This window comes from Ammospiza caudacuta, chromosome 5 (assembly GCF_027887145.1).
Source record: "Ammospiza caudacuta isolate bAmmCau1 chromosome 5, bAmmCau1.pri, whole genome shotgun sequence".
Classification (NCBI taxonomy): domain Eukaryota; kingdom Metazoa; phylum Chordata; class Aves; order Passeriformes; family Passerellidae; genus Ammospiza; species Ammospiza caudacuta.
In genome coordinates, this window is record NC_080597.1 from 28,339,117 (window position 1) to 28,354,140 (window position 15,024).

Consider the following 15,024-nt stretch of genomic DNA (forward strand, 5'->3'; position numbering starts at 1 on the left):
AGAAAGGCAAATATCTGTGTTGGCAGCAGGTGGTGTTAAGAACTGGTGAGACAAGATGTTGCCAAAAGCAAGCATTTCAGATGAGTAGGACTCCAACATTACTAGTTTGTTTGTGTTTTCTAATCATTTGAAATCTCTTTAGTTTTGCTCTCTGGTATTTCACATGCTTATGAGTCATGTTTTGAAGCTTCTCCCTGCAGCCATGACATCTAGAAACAATTCTGTTATAAAGTTGTTTTCTTTTTTTTTTTAAAGTTCACATAATCCCAGGACTCAAGGAGATGAAACTCTGGTTGGTGTATCAGGGAGATCAATAAAATTATATGAAACAACCCATTTCCCTCCCTCATAAATCCATCTACCCTAAAACAGTACAAACTCTGTTTTGCAGAGTGGTTTGACTCCCTCTTGGGGTGATCAGCACACTCTCATCATTCCCCCTTTCTCTGGCAGAAGCTCTCCACATTGGCTCATTGGCTCTCCAACTCTCACAAAGGGTGCTGGGGAAGGAATCTGTTGTTTCCAGCTTTCCTTCCTTAACATTTGTTCTTTTTATTGCCCCATCTTATTTCTCTGCCCTTCCAGCATGGCTGGAAACAGTGGCCTGCAGAGAAACGATGAGTATCAGGGCACCTGTACCTGTGGGAAGCCTCAGGATGAAGCTGGTAAAGGCAGATGAGGTGACCTTGGGGTGGAGCTGTGTGAGGCCTCACAACGCACCCCCCCACCATCCCCTTCTGTCTGCCGTGGGAGCAGAGCGAGTGTGGCAAGCTGGCTCTGGCAGAGAGACCCTTCCTTCTTCCCATGTCACCTCCTGCAAGCTTTGCCAAAAATCATGGCTTTCCTTTCCAGTCCCAGCCTCTGTTAGCATCAAAACAGAAAAAAAGTCTCCCTAAACATATGTCACACATCATCAGTAGAGGGAAACGACATGATGTGATGGTGGCACGTTCCTCAGTCATGCTGTTCATCTTTCATCCAGCAGAGTAGTGACCATGTTTCTTCCTTTCCTGCATAGAAAGCTTCCACAAAACCAGGAAGGCAGCAGAACAGCTTGGAACCAGGAATACTGCGTGTATAATCTCTAGCACTGGGGACAGAGAAAATGGGAGAGTAATCACAAAAAGAGAGAGAGAGGGAGGGAGGAATGAGAAATGTGGGAATTCAACATGAGAGGGGGAGCTGTATATCTGGTAACCACTGAATCATATAATTCATTTACTTTTGCATGGATGGTGAGGTTCAGTGACCAATATCCTGCATTCCTGAGGAGATCTTGGCTGCATGGGAATACGGCACAGCAATTTCTGAGAGGGTAAGAAGCATAAACAGAGGTTAAATTAAGTTTGATCAATACAACCAACAGAAACTCGGTGCACTATTTCATCTTCCAAGTGCTGCATAAAGCTTTCAATGAGCAGACATTAATGGAGCAGCTCACAAGCTTCTGTAGCACTTTCCTTTGGAGGACTGTGAAATGCTGGACAAACATGCATTTAATGCTGCAAATGGCCTCGTTTGCTAAATCCTACTATCCACATTTTTTCCAGGTCAAGTAGTTAATTGACTGACTCAAGGTTAGGGCAGAAGCTCAGTGACAGAACCACAGGAGTATCCAGGCAGAATCTGGCACAAGTATTTTCACCAAGAAAAAAATGCTTTGCACCAGGTCTGCATTCCAGCACAAACTGGCAGAAAAAAGATAAACCCAAATGACAAAGATTAGTGACTATGAGCTGAAGCCAGATATTTAAATTAGGGCACATTTTGAACTGCAAGAGGTGACAAGCCATTGTACAAACAAGGAAAGTGGCAGATTTTCTATCTTGTATCTTTAGGAAAGTTGTTTTGCTCTCTCATGGACTTCACATTCTGCCTTATCACACTCACACACAGACTCTGCTCTTGTTAGTTTCAAAAGGACTCACTTATGGATAGAAGAAGACAGAAATGACTCCTAAATTCCCAGCCCTGCAATGCAATACATGCTGACAGTCTCTAGGCACACCCAAAGCCTTGCTGATCTCAGTGTCGCTCTGAGCAAGGATGGAGTCTGACTGTGCTCATCAAGGTGCATGACTGCAACCTTCAGTGGCATTAAATAACCATAAGCTGCTGCTGCAATGCTGAAAAAGTGTCATCCTGTTTTAAAGCAAAGGCACTTGCCTGCAGCTTTTTAATGACATGGACAATGCTGTGCTATGCGTTTTTCTACAGGACTGGGAATTCTTCTTTTGATACTGGCAAGAAAACAAATCTTTGTCAGTACTAAATCTGTCCATTCTACTTCTAATACAGACTTCAGACCCATTCCTATAATTATTTGTACCTATTCACAGCTTTACCCACAGGAATGCTCTGAATGACATCACTGAGACCAAGCTCACAGAAGCCTAAACCTAAGGAAACTTGTTTGTAGACCCAGGTTCCAAATCCTGCATTTTTTTCTATCTTTGCATAAAAGAAGCTTAAAAAAAAAGTAATTCTGCCTGTGTACCTAATCCTGGTTGAATATCTGTATATTTGTGAGCCTGGCATGAAGGAGAAGGATCTGTAATCTTTGTATATTTTGAAGAAAGAAATGTAACAAAACAATAGACAGAGGATTTACAGGAAAGGAAGCTGGAATCCTCTGGCAGAAAAACCCTGCAGCAAAAGCCATCATTCCATAGAATGAGGTTAATTAACTGGCAATTATTTCTGAAGTGCATCTGAATCGAATACATCTGCCACAAAGATGTCATTATGAGTGTATCAAGCCACTGCTGGAAGTCAAGACTATTTAACACTCCCACCCTCACCACAACTGTGCTGCTGCCCATGACTGAAACTGCACATCTCTCATGTTGGAGCCCCTGCAGCCACAATACACACAGGGAAACACACAGGGCTCTTCCTGAAGCCTTGCTGCCACAGCCTGACTGCTGGCCATCACACACATTAAAATACACCATTCATGCTCCCGGGATGCTCTTCTGCTGACTTATAATATTGAGGAAGCAGTGAGATTGAATTTTGTGTCTTCCCTCCTCCCCAGCTGAGCTGATTCAATTGAAACAGCCTATGTCTGCCAATAAAGGATCTCAAATAAGAGCAAAATCAGTGCTCTCTGATTTTGTCTGCATTGCTCAAGCAGGCACACAAGTGATTTTACTGTTGTCCCTGACTCGAGACTAGCAAGAACTGCTCCAAACAGTGGTGAGGATTGAGAACCACTTGTCATTTGTCCTAGACACCTTCTGACTGCTTCCCTGAGGACATGATCCAACTACATCCTTGTTATGGCCTGCAAAAGAGAGAGGGACAGGGCAGGACACAGACTGCAAGCTGAGATACATGGATGCCATGCATGTGGTGCCTATGGAACAGGGTGCAGCTGAGAGCTGGTACCTGGGCTGAGTCTTCCCTCGAGGTTGCTTGGAACATGATGCACTACTAAGGAACCTACTTCAACACCAGGCTACCTCAGGGCTCTCTGGCACTCGGGGTGACCCCATTTCACAGGATCCAGGATTCACAGTACCAATGGCACCTCGAGGACTGCGTTCTGTTTTGGGTCCCTCACTTTAAAAAGCACACTGAGATGCTGGACCAGGTCCAGTGAAAACACATCCTATGTGGAACAGCTAAGGGAGCTGGTTTTTTTTAGTCTAAGGAGGCTAAAAAGAGCCCTCATTGCTCTCTACAATATATGAAAAGAGGTTCTAGTGAGGTCGGGGCTGGTCTCTTCTACTGTGCCTGCATTGAGAGAACTAGAGGAAATGGTCTTAAGCTGAGACGGGAGATTTTTCCCCCCACTGTTATGGTGGTCAGGCATTGAAATAAGCTGCCTACAGAGGTGATGGGGGTGTTCCCATCCCTGGGGGTGTTCATCTGCAGCATCTGCACCTGGCGCTGCGTGATGTGTCTTAGGGCTTACAGTGGCAATGCTGGGCGGATAAGCGGACTGGACGATCTCACACGTCCCTTCCAACCCTGATGATCCCATGATTACATGATCCTCACAACCCTGCTCCCCTTTCCTCCTCCTCCACACACACACACGCTGGCAGTGGCGGCCAACAGGTGCTTCTTTCTCACACACCTGAAGGCCACAGGTAGGAAACGGAGACACCGGCACTCCTCACAAGGAAGGTGTAGGGCCAGGCACACTTCCAGGCGTTCCGGTTCCGCGGCTCCGGCCCGGGCCCTGCCCGGCGCCGCCTGGCGCGGGGGCGGGGCCTGAGCGGGCCGAGCTGTGGCGGCGGAGGGCGGGCGGGCGGGACGGAGGGAGGGAGGCGGCCGCTCCCGCTGCAAGATGGCGGCGCAGAGGAGGAGTCTGCTGCAGAGTGTGAGTGGCATCTTCCCCCCCTCCGAGCACACGCACCCCCCAGGTGGGTGCGAGGGAGTCCCCGGGCCTCCTCCTCACCCGCCCCCCGCGCTGCCGTGTGGGAAGGGGGAGGTTCCCCCGCCGCGAGCGGTGGGTCGCTGCTCTCCCGCCCCCTGTGCCGCCTCAGGGCAGGGGCCGCGCTGCGGGGTCCCGCCGTGGCCAGCGGCCCGCACGCTGCCGGACCGGCCGCTCTGCAGCACACGGTGGGCCACAGGTGGCTGGGGGGCCGTGCCGGTGCTGCGGGCTTCGGGGTGCCCGCTGTGCGAGGGGGCAGCTGGTGCCTGCAGGCCTGGCTGGAGATGGCGGCCCCAGGGATGTGTCTCTCATTGCTGGCTGCAGCATCAGGCCCAGTCCCTTGTCCTGGTTGAGTAGACCTGGGGGAATCCAGAGCTTTCCCTGCACTCCCGTGGCAGGGGTGCATGAGGATCTGATTCACCATAGCTAAGCTAGTGCTGTGCTGTATGGAGTGCAAAACTTGCGTGCAAATTTCACATCTGGTTTCTTGTTAACAAGAGCCGGAGTACAGCCAGAGCTCAGCCTCAGCAGGAAGGGACACTTGGTAAGTGGTACTGTTCTGCAGGGCAAAATGTGGAGTTATTGGCTGTGTATTAGTTAGCAAAGGGAGAAGGGTTGAGAAGAGGGTGGGGGTGGACTGGTGATCTGTACTGCACCACGATCTTCACTTCAGCCTGCTTGGGGTTTACATGGTCTCTTTCCTCTTCCTGCTAGGAACAGCAGCCCAGTTGGACAGATGACTTACCATCCTGCCATCTCTCTGGGGTGGGCTCAGCTCCAAACCGTTCCTACAGTGCAGATGGCAAGGGGACAGAGGGTCACCCCTTGGAAGATAACTGGTTAAAATTCAGGTAAGTGGGTTGCACCTGGGACACTGACTCCTGCTGACACAAGTGCACGTGGAAGAGGTATTTAGTTTGTCACACAGGATGTGGAAGAAGAGGGTGGGGCCTGAGCACGCAAGAGGTGTGAACTTGCTACGGGAACTTGCTACTTATATCTATGTCTTACAGAGATCTGTGACCTCTTTGCTTCTGCCCTCTTGGCAGGAGTGAGAACAACTGCTACCTCTATGGTGTCTTCAATGGCTATGATGGCAACCGAGTCACCAACTTCGTGGGTCAGAGGCTCTCTGCAGAACTGCTGCTGGGCCAGCTCCACGCAGACCACAGCGATGCTGACGTGCGTCGAGTTCTGCTGCAGGTAAAGAAGCTTTGAGTGGGAGCAGCTCCTTCTTCTTGCATTACCCACCTCCTCTTTGCCATCAGGGGAACAGCATCTGGTTTCTGTGGGGGTTGGAAACATCTGGTGGTTGCAGTTGCACTCATACTGAGCATCTGTAGTGCTTTGTTTCACTCCTGCCTCATCCCATCTGTCCTCTGGCTCCGTCAGCAAAGTGCTGAGAGCTCTCCAGGAAGCTGCAGCCAGCCTTCCCTGGACGTGTAGGAACAAGTCAGCCTGGGAAGGAGATGACAGTGAGTGAAGGGGAGAAGTTAATGTGTGGGGAGATGGATTTGTGAGTGTGCTTTCTTGAGTGACAGGATCAACACACAAGATCAGATAGGTCTCTGACATTGCTGTGAATGTAATTTTTATGGTGTTGTCTTCTGTTTTGAGTTGTTGCAGATTGTTTTTACAAGCTGTTAACTGGTTGTGCTGAAACAATTGTTTCAATGTGCTGTAGTGGTCCTTGAAAGTCTGTAGGTACAGTGATCATCCACTCTTATGAGCTGGTCTTAGAGAGGTGAGGATGAGTACCCCAAAGTCTGTAGGCATCAAATAAGTGCTTTGTTTCTCTTTATGGTCTTTTTTAGGCTTTTGATGTGGTGGAAAGAAGTTTCCTGGAGTCCATTGATGATGCCTTAGCAGAGAAGGCCAGCCTACAGTCTCAGCTACCAGAGGTAATGTGACCTTAAGAGCAGAGCTTGCTGGAGGTCCCACATTCCAGCTTGCTGGGTGAGGTTTGGGCACATTAGTCAGTTTGATCCAAGGGAGGCTGTAAGTGAAAGTTACTTCTCCATGGTTCTCTTCTGGAATCTTGCATGAGGAGCAGCAAGTGCCTTGGTCCATTTCCCGGAGTTCCCACTGTTGGTACTGGCACTGCTCAGACCTGACATTGGTCACCTGAGTAAGGAGCTGGGTGTATCACAGAGAGGAGTGCAGCCTCTGCATGTAGCTCTTCCAGGACAAAGCCATGCAGATGAAAGGCCTCACATTTGCATGGCATCTGGGCAAGTATGGGCTTCAAGTGTACTGGACTGTCCTCTCCAGAATTATATCAAAGCTGTGTCATTCGATAGGATTGAACAGAAAATTTTATGTCTTGTACAGGTATGACACAAGGCCAAGGCATTTCAAGATGAGTCCCCTCCCCGCAGAATTTTTATTCCAGCTGTGATTTCTGTGTTGTGGACTGTGAGTTTAAGCTTCCCCCTCATTTTGGCTTCCAGGGTGTCCCTCACCACCAGCTCCCTCCTCAGTACCAGAAGATTGTGGAGAGGTTGAAGGTTGTAGAGCAGGAGATCTCTGGAGGAGCCATGGCTATTGTGGCTGTCGTTCTCAACAACAAACTCTACATCGCCAATGTGGGTGAGTTGGTTTTTGTCAGTGGCTCAGTCTCAGCATTCCTGAGGATGCCAGGGGCTCCAGGGAGACATTTGAATGTGGGGCGCAGTTTCTTTGGTGTGTGGCCAAGCAGCAGTATGCTTGCTGCTTGCACAAGCACTTGAAATCAGCCTGACTCTTCATCCCTGCAGATGTTGGTACGTGTGGCCAAAGAACAGAGGGAAAGCGGGTTGGGAGGAGGAGTGCAAGTTCACTGTGAAATAGAGAACCTTCCTGGGAGGTAGCAGCTCAGGTCTGGATGGAGAGCTGCCTAGCAGGCCCTTACTATGCTGCTAGCAAGGCTGCTTTTTGGAGATCATGATGAGACAGTACATGAGCCTTTCTCTTCTTTTCTGTCTTTATTCCTGTCTCTGCTCCTTTTCCCTTTGGATGTGTTGTCCCTGTTAACAGCAGAGCTATCTGGTGCCTGATCTCGCTGCTCCCACTGCAGGTACCAATCGGGCACTCCTGTGCAAGTCCACGGTGGATGGGCTGCAGGTGACTCAGCTCAACGTGGACCACACGACAGAGAATGAAGATGAGCTCTTTCGCTTCTCTCAGCTGGGTGAGTGTTTGGGTGTCATGTTCTTAGCTGAGAACATCGCATGACTGGGGTACCAAGACTGACTCAAGCCACAGGAACAATAAATAACCACAAAAAGAAGCTTACTATGTTTTCAGGTGACAAGGTCAGGGCCTTCTTTTTGGGCCTTTTAGCCATTCTGCGGCTACAGGGTGAGCAAGCTCATCTCACTGACCCAGCAGAAAACTACGCTTTTGTTTCAAGTTTTGAGTGTTAATTTTGTGTCCAGCTGCCAGAGTGGCATTGATCTGCCCTCCAGCTGTTGCTGCAGTTGATAGGAAGGCAGGAGTGGAAGCACAGAGCCGGAGGGTAGGAGTGAAGCAGACAAAGTATGATGGCTCCTGTGGAGGCAAACCGCAGTTTATGCTGCTTTAAGTTCTGTGTTATGCCTCACCCTCAGGATGGTACATTTCAATTTGCCTTTGTACAAGCTGCTGCTGAAAAAAAGCAGCTTCACTTCAGACAGAGCCAGGCCAAGCACTGGCATTTACTTCTATCACATCAATAACTACGGAACTCTTAATGCTGACATTTTGCTTTAGGCAATTTCTCTTTTCCTTTACAGTGTTTGACATGTTTGCTTTCTTGGTCTAGAGCTAACCCAGACCACTTGTATGATTGCCAGTACCAAATTCTTCTTATTGAGATACTTGGGTCCTGTACTTTTATTTAGGCAGATCTAAGGTGGCATTCTTCATTAGATTCACCTGGCAGATATGTTCTTATCGGGTGAGGCTCCTGATGTGGTAATTTCTGCTACTAGGTCTTTTATTCTATTTCTCATTCATTCCCATTCTACTCCTGCACTAGGGATATGTGCTGTGAAATGGAACACTGAATACAAGAATCCAGGGAAAGAGACTTTTTGAGTGTTTTTAGTGCCAAAAATGCAGAACTTACCTGCAGTCCATAGGAGAACAGGGATCTGTTAGATGTACCAGCCTTAACATGGTGCAGCACTGGTGCTCCTGCCTACAGTCCCAGCAGAAGGAAGATCTTGTGGAAAAAGGCAGTGTGCACAGGCTGTTTAGGGGCCCAAGGGAGGTTGTTTTTGGGCTAGGTTGAAGCACAGTGATAAGAGGTAGCATTTGTCATGATGGTGCTTGTGCCACCCCTGTCTTGGGGGAGGGGTGGGAGAGGTCTTGTGATATTGTGATTCTTCAGCTGGCACATCCCAGCTTGTTCAGTACCCTGGGAGAGTTGCTGTGATTTAGACATGACTTCTCTTGGTGTCCTGTGAGCCTGCCTGTGTGTGTGTCTGTCAGTGGCATGTACCTCCCTGCCAGGAGCTGGCAAACGAGCCAGGCCATGTTGATGAGTGAGCTGTGGTCTGCAGCAGATGGAGGACTTGTGTCTTACTGCTGGGGTAGGTGTGGAGCCATCTGTGCAGCAAGGCTTGGTTTGACTCAAAGGGGGAGTTTCAGCTGGACCCCTGCCTTCCCCTTGTACTCAGGACAGTCATCCCTAGATTAAATCTCAGTGTTTTCTGGCTGATAGCTCTAGGTATGAGGAAAGGGGGGTTGCCAGAACAGAACAGGTAAGTGGATTATCTCTGCTACGAGTCCTGCCTCAAACAGCAGCAGCACTCAGATGGTCCCTGTTAGAACTTTTTTCAAGGTGGGATTACTTCCTAGGCCCTGTATCACCATAAGTTTAGTTATAGAAATACTTGCTTGATCATTGTTATTTTAGGAGTAGCCACATCAATTTGAGCACTTGAGCAAATTCAGTGCCTCTTGTAGACAGCTCTCCTTTTCTCGGAATCACAGCATGGGTAAGGTTGGAAGGGACCACAGTGGATCATCTGGTCCAAGCTCCTGCTCAAGGAGGGTCATCCCTGAGCACGTTGTACAGGTTCTTCAATATCTCCAGTGAGGGAGACTCCACAGTCTCTCTCTTTAGTCTCATGTGTTAGTGGAATTGCCATGTGGAGCTTAGGAGCAGGGGTCAGTTACAGCTGGAAGAAAAAGCAGGATCCTTCACGATTATTGTCCTTGTTCCTGCCTTCTCCTCCCATCACACAGTCCAGAGCTGGCAGGTACAGGTGTTCCCCTGCCTTTTCAGCAAATGCTCGTGCAGCCAGGCCAGCTGCTGCTGGTGCCTTTGGACCAGGATGTGGACTTTGTCTCAGGGCCAGCTGTTGCATTCAGCTCATGCCTGTTTTGCTGTGTGTGTCTCCCTCCTTCTCTCTTCTTCCCAGCTGGGAACTAAGGAGAAGGTGTCCCTTCAAACACAGTTACTCCTTTGCTCCAGTTAGCTCCTGATGATTCTTCAGTGTCTCGTTTTGTCTTACAGTTCTGTGTAACTGTGGATATTTCTTTTCTCAGAGGAAGTTCTGCAAGTTTCACAAAGTTAATTAAGCATTTTTGGTTTTCAATCTGACAGGCTTGGATGCAGGGAAAATAAAACAAGTGGGAACTATTCGTGGGCAGGAAAGCACTCGGCGCATTGGAGATTACAAAGTCAAGTACGGCTATACCGATATTGAACTGCTCAGGTCAGAAAAACTCAACTGTGGGCTTTCAAGCCCTCCTTTTCTTCATGATCACTCCCTTCTGAGCTCCTATGTCACCATTAAATGCCAAATTACTGTCTCCTTCCAGTGCTGCTAAATCTAAGCCCATCATAGCAGAGCCTGAAATCCACGGAGGGCACTCGCTGGATGGGGTGACGGGCTTCTTGGTGCTCATGTCCGAAGGGCTCTACAAAGCACTGGAGGCAGCCCATGGGCCTGGGCAGGCCAACCAGGTGAGCCTGCTCACAAGGGAAACATTCCTGTGGATACTGACTCACTCCAGTGGTGTCAGCTGCTCTCATACAGGCTGTCCTCCTCATCTGTGCTGTCACTGTTGGACAGGCTGAATGCCTGTGCCACCCCATTCCAGTCTAATAATGTGGGAGTTGCTTTGCCAAGCCCATTCCTCTTGGCAGCTGCCTGTCCCTTAGGAGTAGCTCATTAAAGGGAGTGGGATGACTCAAGGCACAAAGGCACATTATCAGCAGGTAAGCATCACAGTCAGATCAGTTGCCATAAAAACTCTTAGATCAGATGGCAGGAAAAGGTTTCCTCCAAAATCTCCTAGAAATCTTTCCTTTGGTGATTTTTTTTCCCCCTTCTCTGCTCAGGAAATTGCAGCCATGATAGCCACAGAGTTTGCCAAGCAGACGTCGCTGGATGCTGTGGCACAAGCAGTGGTGGACCGGGTTAAGCGCATTCACTGTGACACTTTCGCCAGTGGTGGGGAGCGGTCTAAGTTCTGTCCCCGTCACGAAGACATGACGCTGCTTGTGAGGAATTTTGGGTACCCCCTGGGTGAGATGAGCCAGCCCACGCTGACACCAACGCAAGGTGTGTTGGGGAGAGAATGAAACAAAATGGGGTGAGGAAGATAAGATCTCTTGATTGATCCAGCCCTCACCTCACACTGGGAGAGGAGGTTGTTGGTGTAGAAGGAATTTTCTTATTAAACAAGATTATTGGCTTTTGAGTTGTGGAATCTGTGACAATTTGACAGGATACAGTACAGCATCAAGGGCACTTTGATACAAATTCTTGGGGTTTTTTGCTGCTGTGCTGCACCTGCAGTTGCTCATGTCTGAATTGCATTTTATAGCTTCTGTTTTTTCCCTTCTTAGGAGGCCGTGTGTACCCAGTCTCTGTGCCATATTCCAGCTCCCAAAGCACAAGCAAGACAAGTGTCACGCTGTCTCTTGTCATGCCTTCTCAAGGCCAGATGGTCAATGGTGCTCACAGCAGCTCAACTCTGGACGAAGCCACTCCCACCCTCACTAAGTAAAGTCCTGCTCTCTCGCTACCCAGTTTTCCCTGCACCTCACACTGCATAAAGTGGTTGAAAAGCAGAGACAGCTGTCAGTTACCTGTCAGTCAGTCAGTCCCTTATCTGGAGTGTGCTCCCCCCACTACAGCACTGACAGCCAACATAACGTGTTAGCTGGAAGGCGATTGCGTGAGGAGTGGGAATGAGTGAAGCAACAGCTCTGAAGCCAGCTCTGGCAACATGCCCTGGGAGCAGCATCTGCTGCTGTTCATGGAGGGCATTCTGGCAATGAGCAGCCCTTCTCTTTGGACCTCTTGTGCCAAGTGTGTTGGGTGCTGTGCACAGAGGGAGTGTGGGTGCCCTTCATTGCAGCAAGGAAGAGGGATTATGCAGGTCACCTGTAAGGCTCTTGGAGAGGCTGCATTGCTGAAGCTGATTTGCTTACAGGCACTGCCTAGGATAAAAAAGGTTAGAATTGGGTCCCCTTTGGATCCAGTCTGCAGGGTCATACTAGTTAGTGGCTGTGGTTTAGGCTGAGCCCTTGGCACAGCATGGTGTGTACACACTGCTCAGTGAAGAAGCGCTGTGGGTATTGTGCTCTAGCTCCAGAAACAATGAGGCTGACGCACTGGAGCTGCCTTGGCTGCAGCACAGGTCATGCAAGAATAGCTTTCCTCGCTGCCAGACTCTTCCCGTAAAGCTCATACTGTTCTGGGTATGGGGAGGCCAGCGGAGTGCATGCCTGGTTTTTCTGCTTCCTCTCTGTTCCTCAGATGCCTGGTTGTACTTAAGGCCTTCCAGTTAATGTGAATCAGATTCCTTTGATGTTTGTCAATTCCAATCAGTTCTTAACACTTTGAGTGCTCTCATAGAGCAAGTGACTGTAACTTTTTACCTGTCTGCTAGGACAGCTTGATCTGTGGAGAAACTGGTGCTTGTTCTGGTGCTTTTCTTGCCAGTGCATCAGGTGGAGTAGAATAAAGATGTTTATGTTCTCTCTTTCTGCCCCCTTAGCCAAAGCCCAACAGTGACGCTGCAGTCGACCAACACTCACACGCAGAGCAGCAGCTCGAGTTCGGACGGAGGTCTGTTCCGCTCCCGCCCTGCCCACTCGCTGCAGCCCGACGAGGATGGCCGTGTGGAGCCCTACGTGGATTTCGCAGAGTTTTACCGGCTCTGGAACATGGACCATGGCGAGCAGGGAGCACTGACTGTGTCCTAACTTGTGTCTGCCTCCTGCAGACACCCTGTGCTCCTCTGTGTGAGCAGAGACTGAGGCAAGGGTCAGAGTGTTCCACTGAGGGCTGCCTTTTGCCCACAGCTAACTCCTGTCCAGGATGTGCTGCACACTGAGCAGGGGATCTTGTGCACTACACACGTGTTGCCTGTGCCCTGCTCCCAATCCTGCCCAGCCCTGGGAAGCCCTGTGAATAGGGGAAAGGGTTTTGAATGCAGCCCTCACTGCAGGTTTTAGCAAATAAAGGTGTGGAGAGGGCTCCTTGTGGATGCTGCAGGAGCCGGGCCCATGCCAAGGCTGCGTGTGTGTGCGTGTGTAGGTGTACACGTGTGTGCCTGCGTGTGTGTGTGTGTGCTGTCATAATGTTTCCACAACTCAATTCATAATGCTGTGATTCCAGTGTTCAACTCCATAGAAGATACCTCTATTTTGCAGAATAAATAACTTATAGCTACAGTCATTGGCACCCGTGTGGCTTGCTCTCTTCCTTATAATGTCGTGTGTGGGTGTGACAGCTCCTCCTGGTGAAACCTTCTGTTCCTCCTGAACTGAGTCTTGCACCTTGCAGGAGGAAAGCTTCTGCTGAAAAAGTGGCCTGAAGCCTTGCAGGTGAATTTAAGGCATAAGCTCTTTGTTTACTTACTTGCTGAGCTTTGGCACTGAATTATGGCTTAGAGTCAAACCATAAATACGGGTTATTGTTTTTTGTAGGTAAAATGCATGTTTTTCCCCTTAAAGTAGGCCATCTGGAAAGGTGTAGAGGGCAGGTGGAGTTTGTAATGAAGTTTCCCTGTACAGGCAGCTGGTGGTGCACAGCTGGAGGTCACAGCTCTCATGGTGCCTGGAAGATGCAGATGGGCAGCCTCGTGTCGGAGCGGGGAGCTGTGCAGCGAGAGGAGGGTCCTGCTGCCTGCGCACCGCCGTGAGCCCGGCCTGGCCCTGCTGGCCGGGGCGTCGGGATCACGGCAATCCTCCTCTTCAGTTCAGATTTCTGACGGCAGGCGGCAAGTGAGGCTCTTCCCTCCCGCCTCCAGCCGTCCCCTCGAGCCTCCCAGCTCCCTGCAAACCCGGAGGCCTGGGGGCTGACCCGCGGCACCTGGTACCTCTGGGGCACTGCGGTGAGGCACCAGGCAAAGCCAGGAGAGGGCTAGAGGGGATCAGAGGAGAAGGGGCAAGAGGCAGAACTGGCCGGGGTTCTTCCCTGCGTTTATATTTGCATCCAGCCTTGTCACTTTAGGAAGAAGTGGAATGAGAGGGGATTAGGATGATGCAGCACGGGATGCTGTCATTAAGGCCAGTGTGTAGCCAAGCCCTGAGGTGTGGTGTGCAGGTTTGAGGCACTTGTGGCATGCCAGCCTGGAGAGTAGGAGAGGAGGATTTATCCCTTTGGATAAATTAAGCAGCACTGAGTGCCCAGAGGCAAGACCCGAGCTCACTGAGAAACATGTGGGCAGGATCAGAGCGGTGGGAAATGCCCGTTTCCTGGGAAGGCACAGCAGGGATCCCGTGTGGGTGTGGGTGTGTGTGTGGGTGCGCGGCTCCGCCTGTGCCCCTCCGGCTGCGGCTGGCACGGCTGTGCCCGCGGGGCTCCCTGCGCTGCCGGCCTGCCTGCAGACGCTTGCGTTTCTCTGCCCCGTGCCGTTCCCAGGAGGAATGGGTGTGCTCAACGTGCCAGCACAGGCACCTCCTGTCGAGACCCTGCCAGCCCTGCCAGGGCAGTGACGTTCAGTGGCGTGCGGGCAAAGGCAGCAGAGTGGCGGGAGGTTTGGTGCCTTGTCCCCAAGGCTGAACATCACAGGGGCTGGCAGTCTCTCAGCCCTGTCCCCTGCCCTTGCCTGTGCCCTGCAAGGAGCAGAGAGTTCAGGTATCTGAGCCCAGCCTGGCCTTGCTGTCCAGGGCTGCTCCAAAATGTCATTTGACCTGGGGGCCCAGTCCTCCAGATGGTTGTGTGGCTATTTAACAGGACAGTGTGATCCTAGTATGGATTAAAATGGAGTTGAAAAGGTTTTGTCGTATTCTGTGTTTCCTAACCTGGCACAGATCTCAATAGCTGTATAAACAAGTTTTTCTTGCTTATTCCCCCATCCCATTATCTCTGGTATTTGTGAACTTATACTGAGAACTGTTCCAATGGGAAATACTCCAGCAAGTGGATGCTCCAGATAAAAGTTTAAGAATTGCCAACACACTTATATAAAGCAGATCACGCAAAACAAACTGATCCTTAGGCATCATTACCAGTTTAGGAAGTACAAAAAAATAAAGTGGGTAGGAGAGGGTGGATCACACTAAGCTGTGCCTGTACAGCCTCTGGGAGCGAGATGAGGAAGGCAGGTTTTCTGTGCATGCTTTGTGAGCCATGGCTTAGGAGTCCAGGTCAAAGGAACAGACTGAACATAGTGTACAGGGGCAAGAGGCTTGTGAGCCAATATTGGTA

The 15,024-nt window shown here is 50.1% G+C and overlaps 1 protein-coding gene across 1 annotated transcript; it reads left to right on the forward strand.

Moving 5' to 3' along the window:
- The first annotated feature begins 4,297 nt into the window (after positions 1–4,297).
- TAB1 (TGF-beta activated kinase 1 (MAP3K7) binding protein 1) lies at positions 4,298–13,014 on the forward strand. Its single transcript, XM_058805932.1, has 11 exons — positions 4,298–4,459; positions 5,099–5,235; positions 5,434–5,587; positions 6,199–6,285; positions 6,835–6,973; positions 7,440–7,553; positions 9,957–10,068; positions 10,175–10,319; positions 10,698–10,920; positions 11,208–11,364; positions 12,365–13,014. Exons 1-11 carry the CDS (start codon positions 4,298–4,300, stop codon positions 12,570–12,572), a joined length of 1,638 nt encoding a protein of 545 aa, XP_058661915.1. The 3' UTR covers positions 12,573–13,014.
- Positions 13,015–15,024: the final 2,010 nt, after the last annotated feature.